We start from the raw sequence: 17,391 nt of genomic DNA, 5'->3' as shown, positions 1-17,391 counted from the left end.
TTTAAAGAGCTGGATTTGGCCGATTATATATCAATGGCGAGGGAACAGATTTCGACCAGTTTTTTCGTACTTCAAGGGTCATGAAACGTCAAGAAAATGTAAAAGTAGATAGTCGGCCGACGGACTCGATTTTAATACTTCCTTTGCTTACGCTCGAGCAGTGAAAAGTGTCCTTGCGTCGACCCACAATGGTTTTCATAGTTGACAATCATTATGATTAACTAAATAACGCATGAGTCTTAATTTGAATCTCACATTGTGACTGTTTTTAGTAGCTCCCAGGTTGTTTGAACTCATAAATTATTTCGTAAACTATGGGTGAAGAGTATATTGAACTGCCATCCACTGCGTCGGAAGTTGCAGTCCCACCAAGAGCAGCTAAAACAAGTGTATTTAAAGTACTTTAGTTAGCTGAGAAACACTTTTTTTCCCAAATTGTGCTATTGTTTGGAATTTCCGGAGCTTTCAGTTGTGATAAACTTGTAATAATGAAACTACAGGAAACATATGGTATGATTCCTAAATATATAACTCAAGATTCCTTGTAATAAACGATTACTTGCTCCAACTGTACACTAAAATTTGTGTTATTACGTCCAGATAAAATCTCTGACGATCGTTTTTTCTTAAAATATGTTGACGGAAACGCAAGCGTAGTAAAGGGATTTTAAACTATCTATTTGGTCATTGTTTAAGAGGGACCTCGGCGACATTGTGAGAGTAATATAACACTTTTAAAGAAGCATGAGAGGTGGTAGTCGAACTCAGTAGTCAAAGGATATATATATCGAGGAATCTTTGAAGAACAAAAACAATATTACCACTGAGATCCTTGCTTGTGATCCCTACATCGCCTGCAGTAGTTTAATGTAAATTAGCTTTCCAGCCATTGGAATATCCCAAGAAAATAACCAATTGAATTTAAAACTGAAGATACCCCAAGCGGTAATAATACCATCAGCCATCAAATGTTGATACGAAATGTCGCATGCAATCCATCCAAATTGTATCAAAGAGAATTCGAAAACTAGTGGAAGTAGTTTTCTCGCCGCAGCACGATGGACAAGTACTTTTAATTTTAATTTCAGTAAATTACAATTTTTGTAATTAATTTATTCCCTTCAAACTCAGATTTTGAAGGATATGCCGTCCAAAGTTGGCATCATATAATTGAAATTTAGATATACATTGTCAATTTCAAAATAAATCTACATTTTAAATAATTTTGCTAAAGTAGCAGCACCTGAACACAGATTCCCTTTATTGGGTTGTTTACCCTGTCTGATTAGCAAACCAAGTTTACCCAAACGAAACCTATATTTGGTTCAGTCATACCTATACTGGATTAATAATTAGTCAAAAAATCAAGTCAAGTCAAATTAATCAACAAATCAAGTGCTGCCGAACTTCTTTTTGAAACGAACAGTCTTAGACGTTAGCGTTTAAACGATTTGATGATGTTAACCTTCCTATAGAAAACACGTCTGCGTATTGTATCAAGTTTGATGTTTAAGGGCGCTATCTCGTTACTGTACAACATTATGGCAACGAAATACCGAATCAGCTATTTAATCCGAGCTTTCAACCCACCCAGAAATACTCCACTTTGAAGCCAGGTATCCGCCGATGCGAGGCCCCAACTTGGTGCAAATATTCAAAGAAGGCATCCAAATTGTCCAATCCTTTGATACCCTCATCCAGCGTATTCATAACAGTGCTTGCGTGCTCAGCGAGTTCCAAACTATTGGCTTGATCCTCCCTAGTCTTCAGTTCTTTGAACTTCTCGAACAAATTTAATAACTCGCCGTGCTCCTCGAACAACCTGAAAAGTGAAACGACAATTACAAACTGTTTTAAAAGTGGATAATTTTTGGCCAAAATTGCGTTCCATCGCGCCGGAAACTTTCAAACGACGTTACCCCGAATAAAACAGGAAGCAATAAAACTGCCTCCGAGGAAGACCGAAAAAAAATCCTTTCCATATATACACACCCGACCCTGCTGGGTCAACGTATTCGGATGAATTTGTCGCGGAGTCGATAAATCGTCTCTTATCTTTTCCTCTCTTTTGTGCGATTTTAGAGTTTTATTTACAGGAGTAGTGGTTTATAGCGGACGAAGATAAGAACGACAAAAGGGAACGTTCGGATAATTAAATGTGGATTATCACGGCAGAGGGGTGGAAAAAAAATTTCGGATTGATTTATTCGATGAGAATTTGACTTTCGTGTGTTGGTTGGAAGCAGTTTGATTGATTTTGTGGCCGGCGAGTTTTACATCATAATCGTCGGATGGAATTTATTAGCTTTTCGGTTGATTGATTTTGCCAACGTTTGCGGCGTTAACTCCGTGAGTAAACCGTCAAATTGATTGGGTACTGTATAAATAATAGCTGCTGGCCAATTAGGGGGTCAGAGAGTAGAAAAATAGGACTCGGAAGCGGAGGTTAATCAAAAACAACGTGGGTTAACTCAAGGAAACGTGGAGTTGGAGTTTGTTAACATTAGCGAGAGGAGAAATCAAAAGTAATGTTCTCACTTGGTCGCAAAATATGCACACGATCATCATAAAATTACTGCAGGAATCTAATTGGACTTAATAATTTTTCTAAAGTTATCATTGACTTATCAATTTCTGAATTTTTAATAAATTAGTTTAATAATAATGTTTCTTGATGATATTTAAGGTGACAACTGAGTGTCAGTCTCTCTCAAAAGAATTATTATCGATTTCCATGGCATGCTGTAGTCTAAAAAAGATTGTGCAGTTATTTGACATTTTGTAGTAGCTGTCACACTACAAACAATAATTAGTGAAGTTACACTTATGTAGAGAATATCTACATTTAACGCTTTAATACATTTTATTGTCAGCAAGACTAACAAAAGGTCTTTATTGTTATTATAAATATCTTTTCTACAATATATTAAAACAAATAATTTAACGGGTGCGCTTGTTGCGGATTAGAGCTTTCATGGTGATCTACTAAATATTTAATCGCGTTTTGTGTTTCCCATTTTTGTGGAATAAAGGGAGGTCCCTTCCGCAATACAAAACAAAACCAGCAAACTTCCTAATGGTTTATTTGCTCGTAAATAATGATTCTGTTATAAATTAAAGTCTTTAGAGCCGCACGAATCTGGAGCTTAAATCAACAATTCATAATGTGGAGGTCGGATTTCAAATGAGATGCTGGCGGTGGAGCCCAGATTAGACAAGCAATATTTTACTTGTAAAACATTTAAATTGAGTTGTAAATTAGTTTCGGATATTACGCAAGTTTACACAAAGATAATGGGAGAATTAATTTATTGAATATAGATTTTACGACGGTGTGTAAATTTAAACACTCATGTGTCACAACCGACAAGAAGTCAAATGATTTCGTAGCCATTATTAAGTTAAACTCTCGGCAAATCGAGTTTCTTTGATTAAGTGTCCATTTAGCAGTGGAGACGGAAAATAAAAGAAATTTCTTCAAACAGTTGCAGCTACCTTCACTCGATTAAAAGAAGAAAGAAGTTTCGACGGAGCGAGATAATTCCGAACGACTCGCGTCGCACTTTTTATCAATTTAAAATAATTTTTCCCGTCGACTCTGGGAGCTTTCCGGAGTTCGGTAGAAGTCAGAAGTTTTCTTGGAGGCAGACGTTCGACGAATATTAATGATGGGGATGAGCCACTGGAAGGGTTAGAGCTGCTGCGAATTTAAAACTGAATAGTCATTCATTAACTTGATTGGATAACACAATTACGAATTATCGGATAAAACTTTGTTTACTGGATTAAATTTGGCCGATGAGATCCAAACAACGCTCGATTTTTGAGAGCAATTATCTAAATGTACTCGCAGCTTCGACAGTGCAGATTTAATTAAGGGTGATGGCTCCGACACGTTTTAAACCATATTGTGATGTCGATGATAAAAATGACAACAGTTTTTACATCGAGACAGTTTTCCTCTCAGTTACTACATTATACACACATATTTTTGTTAGATTATTTGCTTCTGTAGGTTTACAAAAATTCCTCTCGTATAAAAGAATAACTTTCAGTGGTATTTGAATTTAGTTTACTTATGTTTAAGTTAAATATATATTAGGGAAGCAAATTCTTTCAGTTTAAAACTATTTTTATTTTAACATCCCTAGTGTACTTTATATTATATCAAGCGAATTTTGAAATTAGCGCTTGGTCCGATTTGTCGCGAAACGATCCGTCCCAGTTCGACGATCGTGTTCTTAGATTAACCATGGAGAATCGAAACGTCAAAGTGAGTTGAGAAATTATGCCTCGGTTCGCACTCAGAAATCACTGAACAGCTCAAATTGAATTATTTTATCCAGTGTGATGGATGATTATCGTAGAATAAATTAAAGGGAATAAATGCACAAACTGGTCCATTTACTGGTACTAGGTGCAGGACATGAATCCCTCCACGAAACTCCTGGTCGTAGTGCGCGACTACACACAGGCCGTAGGCAAGAAGCTCGAGGTGAAGACCTTCGAGCAGCTCGTCTTCCTCAACAGCTCTCTCTGCTCCTCTACAGCATTGTGAACACGCCCTGCAGGCCCGTCAAGCTAGGGAATTTCTCGCGCTACCTCGCTCAGAAATCACTGAACAACTCAAATTAAATTCACATTGGATATAGTACATTACATACCGAGACGCAAAGTACTCTATTCCTGTCGAGAGAACTCTGTAGTTTACCGAGAGACGCAGCTTCGGAGTGAACTAGTTATATACTGTTACAAAATAAACCTATACGCCGCCCCTACGACGCCTATGGGTTCTAGTATGTATGCCAATCATGACTCATTGTCGGTGACGGCGGCTGGAGAAGAGCCTGGAAGCGGATGTCGCGGCAGGTGTTCCAGAATAAGCCTAGAAGCGGGGACGGGGACCGTCGAGAAGAACCGCGCGGCTGTTTAAGTGGGAATCACTGTCGGGAGGAGTTAGAGCAGTCCAGAGCTGAATTCAGTTAACAAGTCGAGTCCAACGACTGCCGAGAGAACCCACAGACAAGTTGCGCCGGTATTATTTTGTATATAATCGCTCTCAAATTAGTCGTGTAAACCCGAGTAACTAAGAAATAAATTGTTGAGCTTAACCCACGCCGATTTTATATACCCGTTCAACGTAACAATACGGTATAGCACGTCATTATGTAAATTCATATGAGATTTATTTAGCGAAATTTTTATGATGGCATCATCAAATTTTGGATAGGGATAAACTTAAAAATTTTGGTTACCAGTTCACTATTCACAGGAAATTTTTAAAGCTAATCTAAAATTTCACAAAATAAGTTTGCCAAGTTCGGAGATTATCTATGATAAAATCGCCAATAAATAGATGAGACACTATAACAAATAGTAAAGCAGACGCTTTCGTATTGTACAAAGTGTGAAACATTAAAAAACATGAAATTAGAAGACTTTACGTTTTTTTGTTATTTTTGTTAACAGAACAAAGCCAGAGTATAACACATTGAAAATTAAAATTAAATTATATATTATACAAGGTGCTCAAAAAGTGGCGCACAAAATCAGCGATACATATACGTTATTTTAAGTTCACAATTCGAAGTTTGAGAAAAATCATTCATTAAAAAATTATTTACGTTAATTTGACACTCACTAACAAAAACAAAAAAAAGTGAAAAATTAGCCACTGTTCTCAGATTTATCCTAAACAATTTTTACATTTTATGTTATGTTATATAATGAAGAAAACGATGGTAAAGACAAGACACTTCCAAAATTATTTTGAATAATGAAAGCTCGATCAAATTCATATACACAACACGGAGTAGTGAATTAAAATATGGTGAAGGATCGAAAAGAAAAATTAAAACTTGAAGGGCTGTGTTTTTCATTTGGGTCTAAGAATAAAAAAAAAATCTGCTCCATAAACAATCCTGGATAACATGTCATGGAGATAATAAGCTTTGCAAAATATTATAATTTCTTTATGATAACCTCTAAAAAGAAAAATAATATACCTAACCGTTGCGCTGCAGAATTTCTGTGCTCATCGTTGCTTCTAAAAGTTGTTAACACCGTAATTTTCTTGCGAAAATTTAATGCCTGTGGGAAAACTAAGCCGGATTCATAAACCACAAGTAGAGGAGAATATTACTACATAACATTTAATAGTAATAATATACCAAGGGAGAGAAGACATTTTTCTGTCCCGAGCTAAATTATTTCCCGAGATTCTTCGGATCTGGGAAAATTAGAAAGCAAGGGCCTGAAAAGTTTTTTCTCGCGTGGTTATATATTTACTTTGTTTACTACTAGCACATTTGTTTAAGTTTAGCCAAATTCCAGCTGCCCAGTTCTACATTTTGGAGCTGTGATCTGTCATCAGTAATGTATAAAAAGTGATCTAGGTTAATGAAATCAACACTGTTAAATGTTTTTATTATCTAGAGTAGAAGCGAGAAATCCTTTATTTGGCAGGAGCGGTTGGTGCCAGGTGGCACAAGGGCACGTGCTCCCCCAAAATTACAACATCTACAAACACACTGGACATAGCAAGACAGTAATTTTCAATGATTATAAAATTATCTGAAAGTTTGTGTCATAATTATTATCAAAACTAATGTTTTTATCTCGCTCCACTTGTATAAAATGTATCAAAACTTGCATGTAAAGATGTTGTGTCTTGGATATATGATATGTTATGAAGTTCTGATAAAAGCGGAAACGGAGACCAAATCATGGCTGATTTAGACGTTTTGTTGATACCGTTGCCATGGAAACCGTGCGTCTAGAGCATGATACAATAAATACCAGGTATGATATTGCGCAGGTACGGAGTGGGAGAGTGACGTCACTTAGAGAGTAAACACAGGCATTTTGCGCGTATTTTGCGACGTTTTTCGGTATTCCACGTACCTTTTAGAAAGTTAGGGGGTGCACGTTATTTTATAATGGTTTTATAAAGTTACAACGATGCCTTGTGCCGTTTTTGGGTGTAATAGCGATAATCAATCAAAACATTTTCGGAACGACATAAAATTTTATTCATTTCCAAGGGACAATGTTACAAGACAATTATTATGGGTTATTTCTTGTTGTCATTCGGACTCTTTTACAGTAAAAAATGCAAGAGTGTGTTCGCAGGATTTTAGTGAAAACGATAGTTGAACGAAATTTGCAATACGAACTTTTGAATTATCTCCCTAAAAAAGGTTTAAAAAAACTAAAGTCTGGAACTGTGCCTTCGTTATGTCTTCCTAAAAGCAAAACAATCAAACTTAATAACAATATGGGGTATAAAATTTAACATGGGGATCCCTATGGCCACTTTTAAAAATGATGCACACACACGGTTCAATAGTAGGTACATTGTATTTATTTTTAGTAGTTATTAAAAATTCTTATTTTTAAGTTCAGATTATGTGGTAAAATGTTGTTTTTGTCAATTGTGTCGAAACCATTTTTTGTTCTGTTAATAATAGATTATTTTACAAGTAGTAAAAAGTGGTCGTTTTAATGGAAGGTTTAATTATCGAAGGGAGCGAAAAAGAAAAAACACATTTTTCTTATGTGTTGAACATATTATTTTTTTGTGTACTCAGTTTTTCAAAGTTTAAAACAGAATTTCTAAAGTAGATTTCAATTTACGATAATTATGTTTGCGTTAAATGTAAACAATTATCATAACAACAAGTATGTTCATGATAATCAAATAAAAACGTAAAAAAGCAAAAAATGGCTAATTCTGAAGATATTGGCATTTTCAGATAATCTGCAGAAGCCATTGCGAATGTAGTGCCCGTAAAATAGTAGGAAAAATATGAAAGATGTTACAAATACTTTGATGAATGATTGAGAAGAACAAAAAATTCAAATAAAGCGGACGAGACATCAGTTATGCTGAATGATTGGAAAAGTGTTACTAACGAGAAAAATAGTACTTTTTATAATTATCTCCAAATTAAAGGCGCATTTTTCAATTGAGTACACGAAAAATAATATTAAACGCGAAAATTTAATTTGTCGCACACGATAAAAATGCGTATCAAACTCCCTTAAATTCGTTTTTACAATTTAATTCAGATAGATACGTAGATTTATTTTTCCGGTCATTTTATGCAGCGTTATAAATATAATTATTATATTATAATATAGAGGTTGTACATACAACACACTTTTTTAAATACATAAAGAATTATAACAGTAAAAATTAAAAATATTAGCGATTCTTCGTGCTTTTATGTTGAAATTCCAATAGTTCTACTCTCTGAGTGACGTCATGCGCGAACTGGTCTCATTTTGAGCCGCACGAGTATCATATCTTGAGAATTATTGTATCATGCGTCTAGAGGCAGTATTGTACTGGAATCCGGTCCTGTTCCGACAGTGCCCAGCAGCAGTAACTCAGTTGCGGCTTTTAATTTTCATTCTGCGCGAGTGAAATTGTTTGATTTTAAATAAAAATAAGGAATTCGATTGAGTATTTAATAAAAAATCGTCCCCTGTGTCACGACCGTAAAATTTTAGTGAAAAATTTAGGGAGAGCCACCCCCGATTTATTAATAAAAAAGGTGTTCATGGCAAAACGAGAGACTTTCATAGAAATTTTAATAGACGTAATTAATCTGGAATAGCAACTTGTTTTATATTTTCATATTTAACTCATCATTCAAATTGTGTCCCCCCATTTCAAAAGGTTGCGAGCCGCCATTGTTATTTGGTAAGATGCAGAGCATTAATTTCTTAAGCAGCGAACACGACATGTCTTCTGAAGCTAGTAGTGAATAAATAATATTAATGTACAAAATTTTGAAATGACGTCATCAAATTGTTGGCAAGGTGAATATACCAATTTTGGTTGTCGTTTTACCATTCACATGATATACGTCTAACATTTGGCAACAATCGGTCCAGTAGTTTCGGAAATTATCAGTATAACAACAATCTTTTTCAATTTATTACTAAATATAAAAATTTCGGTGATTCAGAAACTGATACCTACATATTGACAAAAATGTTCGATGTCTTTCTACTATAAATTTCCATAATACCAGAGTTCGTATTATCCATTTTTGTGGTAAATGATAAAAAATTCAAATTGAAGATTTCATAATCAATCCAATATACTGATCCGAAAGAAATGGATTTTTTTGATCCGACATATTCTTTTTTGATTTTAGAAGCTCACTCATTGCAGGATCAGTTAAGTTTACTCAAAACTAGTTTTTGCATATCTTTAATATGTGTTCCTTTTTAAATACGTAGCCTCTAAAATCTAAAATTAGCAACCATGTTAAAAAGCTCTGGAGAAAATATTGTATTTACTATAATTGAATATTTATTACCAGTTTGTATAATTTAGATTTTACAGAGTTTTCCTAAACATAATAGGACGAAGGGTAAAATTATAACGTCATGTTTCTGTTGGTCACACATTGTAATTAAATTTTTTGCGCCACAAGCAATTTTAACACTGATTTTAACATATTATACATAATACTCTTAGCTACAAATATATTGAGTTGAGAGAGAATACGTTATAAAATCTAATTTTAATTTTAAATCAAATTCTGACGAATCCCCAAACAAATTTGAAACGTCGAAATTACCTCCTGTGTCGGGATTTCCCTCCATTCCTTCAGATGAAGCCTCCCGATATCGTTTAAAACATCTCTCATGTCAAGGACAGAATAAAAAATCAATCTCACCAAATCCATTTCCTCCGTGACAAGATCTTTAGGTGTATCTAATTTTTTAAGGTAGGTACATCCGAATCGATTAGCGACCTAGTGAGTGTATGTATACACTACGTCGTTTCCACGGCAACGATCTGGTAAATGTCTGTGAAAAAGGATGATTGCAGCCTCAAACGCAAGCTTTCAGCAGGTACACAGCAGGAACGGACGTCGGACGTAACAATAACACACAATCGTCCAGAGAACGTGACATCGCAACAGTCGTGGTATTATTGCGGTTTTCATGTTGTAATGGTAGTTGCTAGCTTATTGAATCTGTCTGAAATGTCAACAAGTTGTGGTCTGTTATTGGTTGTAGAAAACTTTTGTTTATTCTCATGAGCATAAATTTACACACGCTAGTGATGGAGTTTGTGTGTTAAATAGCTACAGGCAATATAACCGTAAGTCTTAACTGAAATTAATTTTCATACGAGTAGCAAAATAATAATTTAGTCTGTTTTGTAGAAATATATTAAATTCTTGGTCTTTTATAAAAAGAAACTTAAGATTTAATAACACACTAAATTTTAATGATGATGATGTTAATAGAGACAATTTACGTTTTCAACTGCATTTCAATAACTGTACCAACCAGAATGTGATTACCTCTCAAATGAAATAATCTTTCATTTTTCTGCTAAATTGTGTTCTGACAGAGTTTTTTAATAGTTCTTTGATACGGCTGATTGTAACTTTTGATTAATAATTTCTTTCTTTATTGTGATTGGTTGTAGAAAACAAGGTGTATATATGTACTTTCATTTAATGGTCATTAAGACACTCATATTTGTGTGTAATTAATAATATAATACATTATTAAACTACACCGAAAATTCCTGTAGAAAAATTTAGTAATGCTGGATGTCTCCTCTGAGAATTCAATTCACATAATGCCACGATCAGATTTTCCAATTTTCTTTTTAACTCTGTTGATGTGTCCCTGTCCCAACTTTTATTAATGATCATTTTTTAAATGTAAATTCAACATATTCATTCATTTAAAGTTTCTCTTAAATATAATTCTTATAAAATTCCTGGATTAATTTCATGCTGTAAACTAAATCCTTTAATATTTCATTCAACGTGTGAGGAGTATTTTTTTCAATTAAGTCACAGCTTTTAAGCTTTTACCCAGAAAAAAACTTTCCACAATGACGCCCGACCGAACATGGTTTCTTTTCCAGTTTTATAGAACAGTTTTTCGAATCGCTTGGTCGATTTCAGGTTCACTTGTGTTCCAGACCATATTCGTCACGAAAACACCAATGAATTATTAAAACGAATGCCTAATACTTTTTTATTGATTTTAAAATCGCTGGTGATATCATGATAACTGAAACTTCACATACTCAAAAAAAGTTATTTTTTTTACATTTTGTTCGTTGTGTTTTTTTGCCAAATTCAACCCGCAGCCAACTGAATAGCGGGCAATTTTCTTTCGTATTCATTAATTCATGGAGTTTGGATTTTAAAATGATCACGGGTGCTTACTCGAAAAAAGGGAAAATCCGCAAAGAGGGGGTTGCATCAATCATCACAGCAGCACAGTCGGATCTTCTATCCACACATACTCAACTTAGTGTATTTGTGAATGAGTTTTTTATTAAACGATAGATACATAAAAAGATGAAAGAATGACAGAATTACGATTGAAGGTTTGTTTAATTTGGGATACATATATTCAACGAAGCAATATAGTATTTGTACTCTCGTCAGAGTTGCAGGATTTTATAACATTCCAATTAAAGTATTTCATGTACTTTGGGCATCTCCGTTTTTCCATTCATTAGTTATTCACAATATTAGTTGGTTGTAAGTGCATTTAAAGAAGTGTATGTAAAGGATAAGATACGCGATAATATTTTCAGGAAAAATTATATACACACTTGACACTAGATGCTACCATAATGAGTGATTTTATAATTTCTTATTAGTTGTAATTTCGCATTATACGTTAATTTGAGCAAAATAGGTTTAACTTCTGCTTACTGTATAATAATAATAAATATAAATTTCATGATTCATTTTAATTGTGTGCTCACGTGCCACCATTGGTTCTCGTAAATATGAATGAGGGAATACAGTTTTCTTTTATTTAAATTCGATTGATCTCCCTAGACGTCGCTACGGTGTGGAAAGCTAATGACATATAATTCAGAGCAACGCGATTTGTGTTTTTTATCTGTGATTCTGAGGTGAATTATAAATGAGTTTTCTTTCACTTTCACCACCGGAAACCTAACCAACAATTCCGATGAAATTACTATCTAGAAACCGCCAAATATTCCACCTCCTGGAATGCGTCGTAACAACACATGATTAGTAAAGAAAGAGTAGTGTAATTTCCAGGGTATATTTCACAAGTTAACTGTTGTGAAAGTCGATCGTGCGATCATTCCAGGATGAAATAAATGACGTGAAAAATGTCATGCAAAATGAAATTAAATGATCTTGATCTATCGATACCCACTTGGAAACTATTCTGAACTAATTGTGGTTGAGTCAAATGTTAATTCGTGCTAGTTAGTGAATTTTGACTATGCATAAAGCTAGATGGAACATTATTTCAAATGAGCCAAAGGGTATGGTTTCCAGAAAATTGTAACTTGGATAATTTCAATAATTTCTGTCTGGAATATGCAGATAAATTAAATTTTAAAATATATGTATGATTTATCACACTGTCTTGTGCAATATGTTTAATGTAATGTTGTAAATTTATTGTGGCATGTCGAAATTTTGCAATGGAATCATCGACAAATAAAGTTATTATTATTAATGCAGGCTTCAAACCTTCACTCTAGCTGGTACCAAAATATCTAAATAGCTTGACTAGTGATATTCGGGAATCTAGCAACAAGAATTTAAAAGCTGCTGTTAATGATAAGTTTAATAAAATTTATTAATTTTTGTTTAATCTGTTTTCTTTTGTTTAATGCACTTGAATTATTTTAAAATTTTGTTCAGGGTTTGATTTTTGTTTATTATATGTGTCTCGCTATATTATTGCTAAATTTTGTAATTAACCACAGGGTTTCTATAAATTATTACAGAAAATATATATTGAAGTAGGTCATGAAAACGTGCCGCCTCTCAGTTTAGGACTTTACTAAATACCACACGCATCTGTATAACTGGTTACCTAAATGATTCAATTCTTATTAAAAAATGAATTTAGTTCATTACAATAAAAAGAAAAATTTATTGCAGTTAAACATTTATTTGTTATGTTGACAGAAATGTGGTTATCTCGTAGAATACCTGAGAGCTTCATCTCTGTGCCGAATTTCACTCTTTTCAGAAGTGATCGAATTGATAGATTAGGAGAGGGTGTATGTATGTATGTTTCTGATCAGATTTTCTGAGAATTTTCGGTAACTCCTATAAATGTTAATAGATACTTTCGGCATTGATTCACTTTTTTTGTAAGTATCTGATAAAAATGTTACTTTTGTACTGGGATGTTTTTATCGCCTTTGCCCTTACTCACAATAAACTGTTTGTATTCGGGGATTTTAATATGCCAGACATAGCTTGCCCTTTAAATACGAGTCAACATTTCAGTCCATCTTCGCAGCTATTAATAGATCTGCTAGTCAACCTGGCAACCTGAACCAACTTGTTAATGAACCCACCCGTTATAGGCTGAACCAAAGACCGCCAAATTTGAATTATTTAAACCCATTCGGCAAATCTGATCATGTAACTTTAAAAGCTTTAAAGCTAGATCTCCAACTTTGTTTTATAGCGATATCTAAAACTGTTACCTTACAAAAGAGGATTGTTGACTTTAACAAAGCTGATGAATATTTGTGTACTGTAGACTGGGCAAACCTTTTAAACCAACCATCGGTTGATACAAATTGGGAAAGTTTTAAAAATCATTTAAAACTAGCAAGGATAAGTATTCTTACACCGTAACTTACAAAATATCTTCTTCTAAACCATGGATTGACAACAAAATATTAAATTTAATAAAAAAGAAACGTACACTTTGGCGAACCTTTAAACGAACAGGCAAGGAAGATGATCATAAGATTCATCGTGCGTTTTCTAAAAATATGAAAAAAATATTGCGGATCAGAAAAATTCCAAAAAGTTCTACAGCTACATTCGCAGTAAATTATTATCAGTGCCTGTCAGAAAGGGACCGGTGAAAGATGCAACCAGGCACATTGCAGAGGACGATTACGTTACAGCTAACATTTTTGCTGAAACTTTTGCTCAGTCGTTCATTGAACCAGACGCGGATATACCGAATTTGTTGACCCCTCAAAATTTCGATTATCTCAGTGGCATATGTTTCTCCTACGATTCAATAAAAGATAAATTGTACAAATTAAATACTACCAAATCTCCTGGTCCTGATGGTATTAATGCAAAAATTTTAAAAAATTGTGCCAGTTCTCTTGCTCAACCGCTTTGCATCTTGATGAAGCAATCATTTCGGTCAGGACGATTGCCAAACGATTAGAAGACTGCCATCATCACTCCTGTGTTCAAAATAGGGGACAAGTTTAATGCAGCGAACTATAGGCCTATAAGTTTAACTTCAGTAATGAAATGTATCATCTACCATGCGTGGCATAACATGGTGGCGTTTTTAACAGCACACCATGTTATACCTCGTGCGTAACATGGTTTCACACATGGAAAGTCCATAGTTGCTCTATTGTTTATACAACTGGACCAGAGAACTCGATTCCTGGTCGCTCAGTAGATATCGCATAGTTTGATTTTTCGAAGGCTTTCGATCGGGTGCCGAAACACCGACTCCTTTTGAAATTACGACATTATGGAACCCAAGATAGTCTTCTAAGGTGGATCGAATCTTTTCTTTCTGACCGAATATTTAAGGTTAAGGTTGGTGATATGTTAAGTTCTCCTATTCCAGTTCTGAGCGGTGTACCATAGGGCTCTGTATTAGGACCCTTGTTGTTTTTAACGTATGTATCCGATATAAAAGGCTGCTTAATTTCTCCTCGGGCAATGTATGCTGCTGATTTGAAAATCTACATTCTTTTTTCCAAATATGGAGTCTGAACGAAGAATATAGCAACTATTTATAAGTAGTCACTAAAATGGTTACTTCCAATTAATACGGACAAGTGTAATATTCTTTATTTAGGCAGGGACAAACCGAAACGAACTTATTATATCAACGGCACTCAGCTTGCCAAGTCTGATTCTTTGTCGGATATGGGTGTCATCGTAAAGGTCTAGTTTGACGTGGTCTGAACATATCACAGAAGTCTTGAGAAAAGCCAACAAGCTACTATATCTTCTCGGAAAGACATTTTCTAAAGCTGATGTAAATACTGTAATTAAACTGTATAAAACTTATGTTAAACCTATGCTAACTGAGTTTAGGTCCCAACATTACAACGTGATATTAGCTTACTAAAATTTGTCCAGCGTCGTGCCACAAGAATACCGTATAAACAAGTGCGCCCCTCTTACCGTGACAGACTTAATCTTATGAAATTGCCATCGTTAGCCGCGTGTAAGAGGTGACATGTTGAGAACATTTCAGCCTTTTACAAATATTAGTTCGCCTATCAGACATCTTTTTTCTGTTAAGATGGGTGGACGGACCAGAGGTCACTGTTTCGTCACTAACCGAATTCACCGAATGGAATGCATTACCTCTTGAAGTTGTTGAAAGTGCTTCTGTTCCTATATTCAAGGTCAACTATGACACCTATCGAAACCGTAGATAGTTGTATATCCATAACTAGTACTCCTAATAGGTATTATATTTGAAATAATTTGTGATTCCATCAACTGTCGTCTTGTGCGGGCATAACAGACTTCGGTCTGTGACCAAGTGCTTCATTTTAATAATAATAATATTAATAATAATAATGATAAATATCACAGTAAATGTTGAAAATGTTCAACATTTTGTTCAAGGCACATGTCCCCTATCTTTTTAATTTCAAAAATATTCTTAAATCCTTTCGTCAAAACCCATTTTTTAATTTCAATTTGCAACAGAAGCTCCTGAGATAATTTTGTCAAAGTTGTTGACGGATCCTGACCAAATCGTCTTAAATCATCAACAACTTTCTCAGATACTGAAGATCTTCCAGGAGATTTGTTGACACTACTAGTTCGGATAAATCTGTTAATTACATCTCTAATGTGAGCTTATAACGATGTTTCTTGAATTATCAAATCATGGTATTTGGACAGATATTCTTGCTAACAAGCGGTTACTACTCTTCGTTTACGAATGTCCAATTACGATAAGAAGACATAACAATGAAAGTGTCTTGTTCAACAGAATAAAACGGTCTTCGTTTCCTGGTACAAAAAGAAAATGTTCGTACGCAAGCACCACGAGTTTTTAAAACGACAGTTTTATTATTTTGAGCTTGAATCAACGAGAATTACTGTAATTCGCTTCCATGACCTACGTCGACCCTATATTCCTTAAGTTCAGCTTGTTTTTTTTTTTTTTTGCTTTTTTGCTTAGGTCTGGCAGATTACTACTTCGATGAAATGAGCAATTATCCAATGTGACTATACACACATGTTCTCTAGTAAAGCTTTAAAGATTTTATGAAAAATCCTACGTTGTCTTAAGCTTTGTTTTGCAAAAAGGTATGAGATCAGATCATTTGAACAAATCTGGGGTCAGTCTTGTTAAACTATACTACCTACTATGAATGGTTAAACACTGTATTGCTGTCATATAACCTTATAAAATGTGGGCTGCTGTAACTCCTAAATATCATGGAATTACCAGACCGATTGTCTACTGGGATCAGTTCCAACCCGCGTTTCCATTTATAAAGCCTAGTTGCTTCCGTCGTGTCCCTTTTCTCCGTTCTAATCTTATAAAATACCTACAGTATTAATAAAATGCCCTGACCTTTATTTCAGCGCAGCTCTGCATACATATCTTAAACACGAAACTCATACTTTGTAAAATAAATGTTAAACCTTGCGAGTGGAAGAATAAACTGCATATTATTAAATTCATTTCAGGTTTCTTGAAATTCCGCACATAATACACGGTAAAATGATATGAAATATCTTTTAAATTTAAATAAGACAACATTAGCTATTGTGGATTACAAACAGTGACAGTTACGTTATTATATTTTTGCAGGACTCTACTCAACATTTTGTTTCAGTCCTTGTATAACAGTTTTCCAAAATTTTTTTTTGGATAGCAAGTACTGTTCTATGTATATTCTATTACGGGGTGCCAGTACTACATAAATGTAAAATTGCGTTGCAATTTATTTTAAAGTGAATGCAAAAACGAAAGTGCAGTAACGTTAACGCACATACGTTAATCTCTTTGTTTGTACTAGGAAATATTCTGTTGTGTGCAAACCGTCTCATACAGATATAATAATTTTGTAAACCCAAAGCAACATTCGTCAAAGGAAAATCCACTATTAATTTATGCAAATTGACGCAATATGTTTCTTTGGTTTTAAATAAACAACTGTCGGTAGATATGTCATTTACATTGATTTAAGTAAAGTTTTCGATCGTGTACATCATTGTACTTTACAAAACCAGTTATACAGATGCGTGTGGTATTTGTGGTGAGTCCTTGGGCACTTAGTAAAGTCTATATAAAGTGAGAGGCGGCACGTTTCCATGATCTGCTTCGACCCCATAATCATTTACCCAAACCCTGCATAAC

General features: G+C 34.4%; 2 protein-coding genes across 8 annotated transcripts in view; one reads left to right on the top strand and one right to left on the bottom strand.

Moving 5' to 3' along the window:
* Positions 1–17,391, bottom strand: part of LOC135137645 (neuroglobin-like) — a 316,194-nt gene that overhangs the window by 5,081 nt on the left and 293,722 nt on the right. For all 7 annotated transcript variants that reach the window (XM_064067358.1, XM_064067359.1, XM_064067364.1 and 4 more), the window contains exon 3: positions 1,591–1,822. In XM_064067358.1, the coding sequence (XP_063923428.1) occupies positions 1,591–1,822 (232 nt within the window). The remainder of the gene's footprint in view (positions 1–1,590; positions 1,823–17,391) is intronic.
* LOC135137642 (keratin-associated protein 5-4-like) overlaps positions 9,958–17,391 on the top strand; it is a 25,610-nt gene continuing 18,176 nt past the window's right edge. The window contains exon 1 of the mRNA XM_064067352.1: positions 9,958–10,126. The gene's annotated coding sequence lies outside the window, so the exon portion shown is untranslated. The remainder of the gene's footprint in view (positions 10,127–17,391) is intronic.

Source organism: Zophobas morio, unplaced genomic scaffold (genome assembly GCF_036711695.1).
Source record: "Zophobas morio isolate AGI-343-1 ecotype UQ-CSIRO unplaced genomic scaffold, CSIRO_AGI_Zmor_V1 ptg000029l, whole genome shotgun sequence".
Classification (NCBI taxonomy): domain Eukaryota; kingdom Metazoa; phylum Arthropoda; class Insecta; order Coleoptera; family Tenebrionidae; genus Zophobas; species Zophobas morio.
The sequence above is the reverse complement of the archived record's forward strand: the minus strand, read 5'-3'. Positions and strand labels throughout refer to the sequence as shown.